Source organism: Halichoerus grypus, chromosome X, assembly GCF_964656455.1.
Source record: "Halichoerus grypus chromosome X, mHalGry1.hap1.1, whole genome shotgun sequence".
Lineage (NCBI taxonomy): Eukaryota > Metazoa > Chordata > Mammalia > Carnivora > Phocidae > Halichoerus > Halichoerus grypus.
The window spans coordinates 118856648-118869779 of NC_135727.1; the positions used below are offsets into that span (position 1 = coordinate 118856648).

A 13132-nucleotide genomic window follows, 5' to 3' on the forward strand; every position below is an offset into this window, starting at 1 on the left:
GAAAATTAGGATGTTGTATGTATCTTTGAAAGCTCACAAATATGCTTTATCTACATAGCCAATATATTAAGGTGATTCGATGACTAATGTACATTACATGAGATCATCTGCATATATTATAGCAAAAGATCTCATGATATTTGATGTATGCCCACTGAGTTTTAATTTGATAAGGAGAAAAGCCATGAAATGTTAGAAGTGGTGACATTTCCATATTGTTTATACTTAAAGAACGCTTTCTTATAGATATTTAAAGTTGCCAATGAGACAGTACTTCATTTTACTCTATTAAAAATTATTTAGTATGTGTTTAAAATGGATTGAGTATGCAAGTTAAACTTTAATCAAATTTACATTTTAAAAACCTATTAAATAACCCTGTGAGAAACTTACATTATCACCAGTAATGCCCTCCCCCAAAGACCAAGAGAGAAAGAACAAGTGTGTATGGAGTTCTAAAACGCTTAATTTCTTCCAGGAGAATTTACTATTTTGTATCACCAACTATACATTAACTTACAGAAAGAATACTTGAAATGACAGGATATTAATTTATAAGGACATTTTCTAGAAAAGCATAGTGTCAAGTATTTTAGAAGTAGTTCAGGGCCTACAAACTGCCATTTGAGTTGAAGTGAGCCCATCTTTCCTTTCAAATGACAAGAGGGTAGGATCTTACTTAAAAAGTTGTGTCTAAGAAATTTGGCTTTGAAATAGAACAGCAAGCCCAGCATACTCCTACTGGGTTCAGTAGTGCCTTAGGGACCTCATTCTAGCCAGATGACAAAGTTAGATGAAAGACTCGCTACGTGGACTATGGTTTCCTCTCAAGGCCACCTGGGTTCACGGCTAGTCCTTCAAAATAGTACACACAGTACCTGAGGTGCACAGTGGCTAGTCCTTCCAGCAAGACCATCCCATCAAGCCCTCTAACCCTGCTGGAGTCAGCCATCCCAAGAAGACTGAGACTCCCAAGGCCATCCATCAGGATCTGGGTTCTTGTCCCCACAGGGTAAGGGTACGTCCCCTAACCTGACCTTATGCCTCCCACCCTCCCCAACTCAAGAAAGACTTCCACTGCACACCTAAAGAACTCAGGGCATGGGGCACCTGGGTAGCTCAGTCATTAAGTGCCTGCCTGTCTTCGGCTCAGGTCATGATCACAGGATCCTGGGATCAAGCCCCCGCATCAGGCTCTCGGCTCAGTGGGGAATCTGCTTCTCCCTCTCCCTCTGTCCCTCCCCCTGCTTGTGCTCTGCCTCTCCTCTCTCTCTCTCAAATAAATAAAATCTTAAAAAAAAAAAAGAGAGAACTCAGGGCATACCAGTAACAAATCCCATAGATTCTCAACTTCATCTCTGGTCCTTCTTTTGCCTTAATTCAGTGTCTCTCAATCCTGACTACACTTCAGAATCATGTGGGGAGCTTCTTAAAACTCCCAAAGCCTGGGCCTCCCACCACACCAAAATCTCTGGGGGTGGGACCCAGACCTCAGTAGGTTTAAAGCTCTCCTCCAGATGATTCCTGTGTGCACAATGTGAATACCACTGGGCTGATATCCTGTGCTCTCCCGTACGGGCTGCTCCCCCAACAGAACTCTCTTGTCAGGGGGCCCTTCCTCTCCCAAAGCTCTGGCACCACTGGGCCTCAAGTGGGCAGGCCACTGGCTCTTCACTGCCACGTCCAAACACTAAATCCCTCTCCTCTAAAATCTAGCTTTCTAAATTTCAGACAGTTCCTTGAACACATAGGGATCTCTTGCATGCCTGCCTCCTTGCATTTGCTTTTTCTCTACTACAGTAATGCTCTGAACCCCTCAGCCATCTGAAAAGAAAAGTTCTCTTGTTTAAAACTCATTTCACACTGGTCACCTTAGCCCTTCCATGAAGCCCTCTTGGTCTAAGCTTAAAAGTATTGATCAAATGCTTCCTCCACAGTACTTTCACCCTACAGTGCTATTTTAGTACTCAATGCATTGCCAGTGAGAAGCACTTGCCATTATAAGGTAAGAAATTAGTGGTATCAACAGGAAAATTCTGAGCACATTAGTCTACAGGGAGCCCCAATTCATCGAATGTGGTGCTAATATAAAACTGAAAAGATGGGGCACCTGGGTGGCTCAGTCTAGGTTAAGCATCTGCCTTCGGCTCAGGTCATGATCCCAGGGTCCTGGGATTGAGCCCCGCCCATATCGGGCTCCCTGCTCGGTGGGAAGCCTGCTTCTCCCTCTCCCTCTCCCACTCCCCCTGCTTGTGTTCCCTCTCTCGCTGTGTCTCTGTCAAATAAATAAATAAAATCTTTAAAAAAAAAACTGAAAAGATTATCCTTTGTACCAAAAAAACTTTTTTAATGAAGATTATTGCCATAAGAAATTTGGCATGAGATCAATACAATTAAAGAGATTTAATTATTGGAGCACCAAATAGGCCCTTAGCAGAGAACTGACCTACAGGACAAGCACCAACTCTGTAGATGGCATTTTACTCAGTTTATATGCATACAAACAGTGAGCTACTAAGTTTAACTCTCATGTTAACTCTGCTCCATATGAAACAGTTAACTCTAACTGCTTTTTAATCATTTATGTTATGAATCAGTCTTTTTAAAAAAATTAATAAATAAATGTGTCACCTCTTCTGAACTGAGCCAAAATACCATGCCTTGGTCTCTAGCTTGTCCTCAAGAAAACATGAACACAAACCATTTGACTCTTTATATAGTCACTTGGTCCCTCTTGGTCTTACCTATAGTATGCAAAATAAAAAGATCTGTTTCTTTGAATTTATTCCTTTTCCTAACTCTAGGGCCCCATTTGTATAATTTACTCCAGATGTCCATATCATCACACTAGTGCTTAGTATTAAGGGCCAGCTAAACTGCATTTTATGCTGAAAACCTATACTTCATCTCTCTTACTTGGTAAAAGTAGAGATATACTTCTAGCATATGTAGAAATGATCTCTATATACCTTTGTGGACACATCTGCAAATGTACAAATGCTTTTCTCTCACATACTTAAAACCTCGAAGGACATCACTGACTGGCCACATAGTTTTTTAAATAGTTGTTCCTTTTTAGGGAACAGAATGTTTTCTTGTTTATTATAATGTAGTCTTAACCATTTATCAAGTTAAGTAACATGAAAATTTTAAACCCAGGGGTGCCTGGGTGGCTCAGTCAGTTAAGTATCTGCCTTCGGCTCAGGTCATGATCCCAGGATTCTGGGATTGTGTCCCGGGCTCCCTGCTCAGTGGGGAGTCTGCCTCTCCCTCTGTACTCGAGCTCGCTCTCTCTCTCTCTCAAATAAACAAAAATCTTTTTTAAGAAAAAGAAAAATTTAATCTCTTCTCAGAGCTACTGATAAATTTAAGATTTAAATTATACCAAGCTTCCTTGTTTCTCCCCTAGGTACTACAGTTTAAGCCTCGTAAAAAAGACTCTGAGGTTAGGTGTATATATTTTTTTTCCAAAATCAGGTCGATTGTCCATATATAACAAGGAACACTAAAAAAAAATGTTTAACAGAACAAAAGAAGAACTCAAAGTTTGCTATAATAAAGCTTGTGGTAAAAATGACCTCATGAGAGAGTAAGCCAGAAGGAAAAGAAAAGCAAATAAAAAAAAAAAAAAAAAACAGAACAAACTGAAAACATGACAACTAGAAATCTGAAGCTAACATGTGGTAAACTTTCTTTTCCAGTTTCAATTCTTCTAGGGAAAACTACTGGCCTAAGATATAAAAATTTAACTTTAATCACATAATATAGAGAGGAGGTGCCAGATGAAAGCAGTTTGGAAACGTCCTTACCAATATTTTAAAGCTGGGGAGAATAACGTTCCCTAACCACCAAGCCCTCAGGGGATTGTTAAGTCTTGTATAAAGAAAGAGGTGAATGGTCACACACACTACGAAATTGCAAGCTTTACCAAAATTGACCAGGTTTCTTTACTGTAGGACTTCAAACCCTTTAATGAGCCCATACGCACCATGAATCTTCACAAGCGGGCACTGAGGCAGCAGCCTACAAATTTGTCTTACCACAGAGCCCTGTTAATATCTCCCAGAAGACCACTTTATCACAAGCAGTGTGGGAAAGACTAGAATATACAGGTGCCCCATCCACATGGTTAGGTGAGCCTCTCCCAGGGCCATTGGGAATTTGACACTGCACAACGACTAAATACAGTCACGTGTTCAGCACCCAGGATTTCCTCTGTTCAATGTGTGTGTCCCACTTACAGTGGAGGAAAAGGGGAGAGTAGGCGGAGGGAAGTGGAGAAGGGCTTTTCTGCCTGCATTTCTTACACACCTGTTTCTGTAGTCTGAAATCTCCAAAGTTAGGCAGCTGAGTTGGAGGCTTGGGCTGAGCACTGCACTCACTGTTTACATTGTGATGGGAAATCTGGTAGACAAAGAAGCAGTCTCATTCATTAACAGTGACTTGAGAATTCCCAGCCCCCCATCAGATCCTTGGTCACTAAGACCCCAAGCAGGCAGGAAGCCCACCTCAAGCAGGTCAAATGAGGACTGCTGATAGCAGCAACGCATTTCACAACCAGGAAGTCATTCCTGTTACTTGTACAGTAGAAGGTAAGGAAGTTGATCACAAACGCCCTTTCAGACAGGTCTTGCATGCATTCATCCGGGTGGCTCCCAAGCCCCAGTTTGAAACCAGTAGCTGGTAGATAACTGCCTCCCGAATGCCCACTATTTTGTTGTGACAAAGCCCAGGTTTGCTGTTGGTGCCAGTCAGGAGTTTGGTCTCATCTAGGTCCTCCACAGGGGGCACATAGTGAAAGCCTCACCCGCTAGAGCAACAGATCACTGTCTTACTGTATACATAGACGCTTCAGCTCCAGTGATGGGGAGGGCAGGGACCTTTAGGAGACAGACCTCAGTTTGGGAGCTGGCTCTACCTATTTACTAGCTATGTCACCTTGGCTGACTTGCTTAACCCTGTATGCTTCAATTTCCTCCTCTGTAAAAAAATAAAGGCTATTAACACCTACTTCAAAGGATTTTTGTGAAGATTAAATAATGCATTGAAAGCACTTAGCACAATACCTGGTCTACTGCAGATTCTCAATAAACAGAGCTATTCATTTAAATGAGTAGAAATTATAATCAGGGAAAAGCTTAGGATGGAACTAAAGCTTGCCATTAGATATACAGCAGGGACTTAATAAATACTTGTTGACTGATTAATCAACAACTTTTAAAGCCAATCCTGGAGTATTAGAAAGGGGGTTCTCACTCGTTTATATGTGAGTCAGGAAGAACAGGGCTTTTAATTACCCTTCAAACTGAGGAAGGAAAGCAGTACTCATTGCATTTGCACCTCAAGGTTGAATAGATGCTAAAGATGATCTAATTCTCTAAAAGAAGGACAAGCAAATGTTCAAAGTGGTTTCAGTGACTCAGTAAGTTCTAAGATGTGCCATGTGGAAAGGTATGTTCTGAAGCATCTAGAGCAATAAGGCAAAAACTAGGACTGTTAATACAGAAATTTCCCAACATTTTCCGCTGAAAGTTAGAGGGCCTTTAAAGACAGGAAGTCTCTTCAGCAGCAATTATTGAAAAGAAGTATCTGTAGTGCCTTTTACCACACTCTGCAGATTTGCTGCTTGCTTCTCATTTCCAACTCTACAAGGAGTGTTGATGAATAAGGCCATAGTAGCACATATAAATGAGGCAGAATTAATTCACAAATGAAACAGATTTTCGTGACACACTCTCCCAAGTCCTGCTGTTTCAGCTTATTGTTCCAAAGGAAAATACCATCCTAACGATAAAGAAAGCACTGTAGGCCCAAACCACAGCACTAACACCATGGTGATGACCATTAATTACGGAGAATTAACACAGCTCCTAAAATACTGATGAAAATATACACACCCAGACTGTACATACTATACAGAAAAACCATGTCCCCAACCCCCCAATTGGAGAGATACCCATTCTTCTACTCCTTTCTCTATCTGAAAATGACATGCAACCCTCTATGGCCAAAGGTAAACCAGTATGCATTTGTTTGGTTGCTTATTGAGGAAACTTTCCCTTTTCTACATGAGGCTGGGGGACTGGCTGGATAAGAGGAAATGCAACCACTTTCTGCTCTCTTTGTCCAGATGCCATCTTGGGAACGTGACCAGCCAGTTCTGTGGCAATCAACCCTTGCAAAGGAAGCACAATGGCAGGACAATTTCACTATACCCAACAGTTCACAGAAATCAACTTCTGTTTCCTACCTGTGATGGACAAGGTCTTGGAGGGAGCGCAGGTGGTGGAGGTAACAATCCTGACTTAGTAGCTGAAAAGAAAAACATACGCTGTTAAGAATTACCAAAAACACATCAGGTGCTGCATTCAGGGTGGAGTCTGCTTGAGGTAGTCCTCCCCCTCTCCCTGTGCCCCTCCCCCCCAAAATAAATAAATATTAAAAAAAAGAATTACCAAAAACAAAATACCCTTTCCACTTTTTAACTAGGAATACCAATTGCAGTTAACATGTTTAAGTTATTAAAATCCATCTGAAGGCTTAATTTTAAAGAAAGGAGTACATGCTATTTCTAATCCCTTTTTCATTTTCATCCTATCTACCCCAAATCCAATTATTTATATAGGCTGTTTTGATTAAGACAGTATAAAACAGTAAGGAAAAGACATCCTTTGATCAAAGGACTGGAACCCAGCAAGGGAAAGGCAGTCAATCCCTCATTATTCTGATGTTACTTATTTAGTTTCAAATAATCTAGGTCCTTTGGTTTCTCTAATATTTCTCCCTCTCTCTTGGCCATTATACTACTCATTAGCTCAGCAAGTGGGCTACAGAAACGAAGGGAGCCAGAGTCCCCATGGGCAGCTCTGCTGCCCTGTAAGCCAGTGGGTCTGACAACAGCAGGGAGGCTGAAAGAGATGGGACTAAATGATGTTGAGGGACCCTTCAAAGATCTCAATTTCCTTTTCTCGCCGTGATCCTTATTAGCAGAAATAATAAAATCTGTTTCTACCATAATCTGGCTCCATTTAAAGGATGTTTTGAACAAAAGTCTCAGTCTAATTTTTTTTAATTTTGTGAGATATAGAAAAAATTTGAGTTAAGCTAAGAATGTCTGAGTTGTAACTAAATGAAATAAACATCTGCTAGTGAATTATAAATAAAGCTCATAATCACGCATAAGAAATAAGTTTATTGTCACACACTGGCAAGTTAAACCATATTCTTTACAAACTCCTTTAAAAAGCATACCGTGCTCTATATAACCATACCTAGTTTATTGGCAATTCTATAGTATGTGTGCTAATATTTGGACAATTTTCTGTGACTTAAAAATAAATCATAGCAATGTGCCAAGAACATGAGGGTTTTTGAAAATCACTTTTGATCTGACCTAGCTAGATCAGACGAGCCAGAAGTTGGAGTCTGGGGCTTTCCAGAAAGGTAACTTAAGAGTAATTTCATAGACATTTGCATTCTGAACCAGTGCACGGATCTGGTACAACCATGTGGGCCCATCAATGATTTCTCTCAATCTGCCTTTCATTAAAATTTATGAAACACATCAGTGGGTCAAAACTCCAGAGGTCGTGAGACCTTGAACAGCCTTGGATAACAAAGCATGTAGGCAGCAGAAAAACAAAAGCCTCAGGAATTATCCATCTCAGGGCCACTCCCTACTCTAAAGGTCCTCAGGATCGGGCCTTTAAATTACCACCTTCTTTAAAAACAAAATTTTAAAAATGTACACATGCTTTTAAAGGAAAGGCCTTGCACCGGAACAAAGTGTGTGTTAAAATAACCCTTTATTAACAAAAGAGGACTAAGAATTGATAAACCATTATCAAAGAGGACTAAGAATTGACAAGCCATTAAATAAACTTCCGCTTCCAGCAAGAGGGAATAACAAAGACCAGATTCACCCTCCCATTTGAAACAGCCCAAAACAAACATATGTTTTTTATATGAAATAAGTTTTAAGACATGAGAGGAAAATGTATAAAACAACAGTTTTCAAGACACTAGGAAATCCCGTAACAAAAGACAGTGATCCCTGAGAGACAGGAAACCAACCAGCTGAGTTGTAGGACTCACTGTCCCTGCTTAGTATACTCAGATATAGGACCTACATCCAGATGCATGCATGTCTGATTCATTTCATTTTTACTATTTTTTAATTTAAAAAATGCCTTATTTTTGTAAAAGATGATATGAGGGTGTTTCTGAATATACTTTTGGATAAAATCCTATCACCTATGAATATTAACAGCAATTTGGTTTCTTCTTTTAAGTACCTTTATCTATTTCTTTATCTATTTTTTGTTTTTTATCTTACCTGGCTAGAACATCTACTATAAAGTTAACTTATAATAATCATATGGGCATTCTTATCTTCTCTTGATCTCAAAGGGAAGGCTTTCACTCTTTCAACATTAGGTATGGTATTTGCTGTAGGTTTGTGTAGAAACCCTTTAACAGATTATGAAAAGTTCCACCTATTATTTTGAGACTTTTGTGATAATCTGTTGATGCATTTTAACCAAAATTGCATGTCCACCCACTGAGATGATAGTATGATTTATCCCCTTTTAAGTAGTTAATATGATGTTACATTATAAAATTTTAAATATTAAAACACCCTTGCCAACCTAGGATAATCCCAACTTGGTCAGGTTTTTATATCTGCTAGATTTAGCTGGCTAATATCCTGTTTAGGATTTTTGCCAACTATATTCATAAGTGAGACTGATAAGTGAGTTTCCTTTCTCATATGGTTATCTGTTAGGCTTCATTCGGCTGGGGAGTGTTCCCCATCTATACTCTGGAATAGGCTGCTGTTGTTGAACGGCAGGTAAAACTTGACAGCAGAACCATCTGGGCCTGGAGTTTTGTTTGAAACAAGATTTTTAATGACTTCACTCCTTTAACTGTTACAGGATTATTTAGACTTTCTAATTCTTAAGTCAGTTTTGATAAATGATATTTTTCTAGACATTTATTGTCTAAATGTCCATATTTATTGCCATAAAGACGTTCCCATGCCCTCCTCTACTCATCTTAATCTCTGTGCACATAACTTTTGTTTTCTACTAATACTGTTTGTATCATCAGTCTAGTTTCCCTTCATTGAGCTCACCTGACATTTGTCCATTTTATTACTCTTTTCAAAAACCAACTTTCCTGCAACTCTGTATTGTCTGCTTGCTTTCTGCTTCATTAATGTCTGTTCATTTCCTTGCATTTTCTTTCTTTGGGCTTATCCTATTGTTCTTTTTCTAGCTTAAATTACTTGCTTAACTGATTGTGTTTCTTTTCTAATGTAAGCATTCAGTGTTACAAATGTTCTTCCAAGTGTCACAGGTTTTGATATGTTCTCATTCAGTTTTAAAGTTTTCCTAGTTTCCATTACAACCTCTTTTATGATCTTACCTTTTGTCTGAAGTCTTTAGAATTTCCTTCATGGATAGTCTGTTGTAGCAAGCTTAGTCAGTTTGTGTGACTGAAAAGTCTTTATTTTACCTTCATTCTTCAAAGATTATTTCACTGGGTATAGATTCTAGATGGACAGCTATTTTTGCACAGCACATTAAAAATAACATTTTGCTGTCTCCTGGCTTACATTGTTGCTGTCAAGAAGTCAGGTGTCTATAGAATCATTGTTTTTTTGGTAACTAGTCTGTCTTTTTTCTGGTTGATTTTTAAATCTCTTTGAGGTGCTCTGCAGTACCGAACTTGACACTGAGTCTGCCTATTTCTTCATCCTCTTTTTCTTTCATAACCTACTGATCTTCACTAGAATTTCTGAACCATGTGGCATCCTGTTCACTCTGGGAAATTCTGAGTGATTCTCCAAATATTCTTTCTGCCATTTTCTCTTAACTCTCCTTTTGGAGTTCTTTGTCTCAACTGTGCTGTGTTCTGGATAATTTTCTAAGATCTACTGTTCCATTAACTAATTCCCTTTTCAACTGTGCTTAATGTCCTGTTAATCCAATCTTTATTTCAATGACTGTTTCATTTCTGGTTCTATTTGATCTGTTTTCAAAATGGTTTTTTCATTTTTATAATTTCTTGGCTATGTGCTCATTTTCTTCATCTCCTTTTCTTTCAACTTATTAAACATATTTATGTAACAGTCTGTGTCTGATAATCCCACAATCTGCAGGCTTTGTATTTACTACCCTTTTGCTGCTCCTACTAGCTCTCTCTGTGTTCCATTTCCTAGAGTGCTTGGCAACCTCTGACTCCGAATGCACATCCCTTGGAACTTTACCTGTAGGAATTGGGCCCTGTGTGGAAAGCGGGTTCCTCCTCTACTGTGTCTGCCAGAAACCCGGAGGTGCTTATCAACCTGGAATCACTTGAAACTAAAAGCTTGGCTTGATACTGTATAGGATTCCTAGTTTCTGCTGTCCTGAATTTTATTAAATGTCCTATAGTAAGACTTCTGAGTCTAGATAGTAGCTTGAATATCTGCAACTAATCTCAGTCTTACCTCATTAACATAACAGTGAAAAGAAACTGTTTAAATTTTCTTGCTTAAATTTGGAACTGGGAAAATAGATGAGTGGCTGATAGCTAAATGAGCAGCAAAGAAAGCAGACAATAATCAAGGTGTACCACAGAAGCCCTCCAGTTCTCAAGAACTGATGACATCAAACTCCTCTGGAAGTAGGGGTAAAATGAAGAAAGCAATAAAAAGTAAAGAAAATTAAGTAATAGTGAATCTTATTTCCTACCCTTTAGAAGGGCATACCTTGACAATACCCTTGAAGACTGGGTTCCAGCTACACCTCATGCAGGTTTTGGCTTCAGGATTCCTGCTCCTGTGGTCCCCTCTGCCTGTAGAGTCCATGCCCTACCCCTACTCCACCTGGATAATTCAGGATATAGTAAGTGTCCAACAAATATTTGTTTGAGCTAACATAAGAACTACAGGACCATGATCCATCCCCATATTAAAAAAAAAAAAAAAAAGACTAATTGAAGCCCTTTAGGAGGAGTTAGATCCTGAGATTTTTCTCCCACATTCTGCATATTTTCATCATGTTTCCCACTCCAGCAAAAGGCTAGAAGTATCTTTCTTCTCCAGGGAGGTCATCAGGCCCAGATGGAAGGCATGGGGCCATACTGAAAACAGGGGGATCTAGTAAATGTATAAAATGTATACATTCTGGATGCTGAGACTGCCAACCCTCTTCCTCTCTGGTCTCAGACTTTTGTATCCAGAGGTTAAAAGAAGTGCTCCAGTGAACTGGACCAGCCAAGAAGTAAGATTTAGATACCAACATCAAGAGATCTCCAACAAGATGACCAAATCATATCATTCCACCATGAAACCCACAAGACAGCAAGTCCTATCCATTTATCCATATATTCCAATCAGCTTTTTACTCCCTTTCTTAAATAGAAACAGATGATGAAGTATTATCAGATATCTGCATAAAAATTTCTAAGACAGAGCAATAGAAATAAAAAAGGTTAATCTCAAAGATACAGATTAGATCTATAATGGGAGAAAATTTTAATGTATATTAGTATCACCATAATGATCATTCAGTTTATTCCAGAATTACTTAAACATTTACTATGTATCAGGCATTGTGTGAGGTGCTGTGAAAATACCAATGGAAAAAAAACAACAGGAAAAAAGCTCTACCCTCATGAAGCTTTATTTTACTGAGAAGACAGCAAATGGGGTGGGAGTAAGGAGTGAAATTTCTCAAAGTTATCAGGGAAATCATCAGTAAGAGATAAGAGATGTTATTTGCAAAGATGAAATACTCAAGATGCTACTGAAAAAAAGAACAGTCAAATAATTAAAAAGAGCACCTGGAAATTAAAAACATGATAGCAGGAAAGGAAAGCTTAATAGAAAGGTTCAAAGATAATCTAAGGAGATCTTTTTTTAAGGATTTATTTATCTGAGAGTGAGAGAGAGAGAGAGAGAGCACGCACACGTGACTGCAGAGGGGAGAGGCAGAGGGAAAAGGAGAGAGTCCCAAGCAGACTCCACGCTGAGCACAGAGCCCAATGTGGGGCTCAATCCCACAACGCTGAGATCACAACTTGAGCTGAAACCAAGAGTGGGACACTTAACTGACTGTGCCACCGAGGCACCCCAATCTAAGGAGATCTTTAAAAAAGTAGGATAATATCCAAATAAAAGTTCCACCAAAAGAGAGAAAATAGCAGGGGAAAAAAATCACATAGTCCAAGAAAACTACCCAGAAATGAAGAACAGGACCTTCTAAATTAAAAGAGCCCACTGAGTACCCAGAACAATGGAAAAAAACAGACCCATGGCAAGGCACATCAAAACGAAATTTCAAAATACTGGAGTTTGAAGATTCTACAAGTTTCCAGCAGGGGGTGGAAGAGGAGGGCAGGCCACATCCAAAGGATCAAGAGTCCAAACAGCTTTAGATTTTTAATATACCACTGAAAGCTAGAATTCATTGGAGCAATGTCATGAAAATTCTTTTTTTTTTTTTTAAAGATTTTATTTATTTATTTATTTGAGAGAGAGAATGAGAGAGAGAGCTTGAGATGGGGGAGGGTCAGAGGGAGAAGCAGACTCCCCGCTGAGCAGGGAGCCCGATGCGGGACTCGATCCCGGGACTCCAGGATCATGACCTGAGCCGAAGGCAGTCGCTTAACCAACTGAGCCACCCAGGCGCCCCAATGTCATGAAAATTCTGAAGAAAACTGACTTCCAACCGATGGTTTAATATACAAATGAGCAGCCTGCACGATGGCTCAATTAAAGGTATTTTTAGACATTCAGGGGCTTGTATTGAGCTCTATGTACCCTTTCCAAAAAAGCTACTCAAGGATGTGTTCTACCAAAGCAAGAGATTAAACCAAAAAAGAGCAAGGCATAGGATAAAGGAGCTCCAACATGGAAAAAGAAGAGAATCGTTGGATGACAGAGAAGGGAGATGCCATGATGAAAATTATGTAGCAGGCATAGAAGACAATCACTCTACATTTCTTCAAACAGATGAAACTAATACCTGTGTCAGAATTTCATAAGAGGAACTTTAGAAAATTGAGGGAGTCTACAGTTGCTTCAGGGGCAAGTACATTGAAAAGAAATAAGCTGATTATGCACTCCAAGGCCAACAAAAAT

The 13132-nt window shown here is 39.3% G+C and overlaps 1 protein-coding gene across 7 annotated transcripts in view; it reads right to left on the reverse strand.

Annotated features, from left to right (window-relative positions):
* The window catches only part of REPS2 (RALBP1 associated Eps domain containing 2), a 219156-nt gene that overhangs the window by 54024 nt on the left and 152000 nt on the right, over positions 1-13132 (reverse strand). For 4 of the 7 annotated variants that reach the window (XM_078064787.1, XM_078064785.1, XM_078064784.1 and 1 more), the window contains 2 exons: positions 6251-6312; positions 4312-4404 (listed from right to left, as the gene is read on the reverse strand). In XM_078064787.1, the coding sequence (XP_077920913.1) occupies positions 4312-4404; positions 6251-6312 (155 nt within the window). The remainder of the gene's footprint in view (positions 1-4311; positions 4405-6250; positions 6313-13132) is intronic. The other 3 variants (XM_078064788.1, XM_078064789.1, XM_078064786.1) reach the window with 1 other exon arrangement.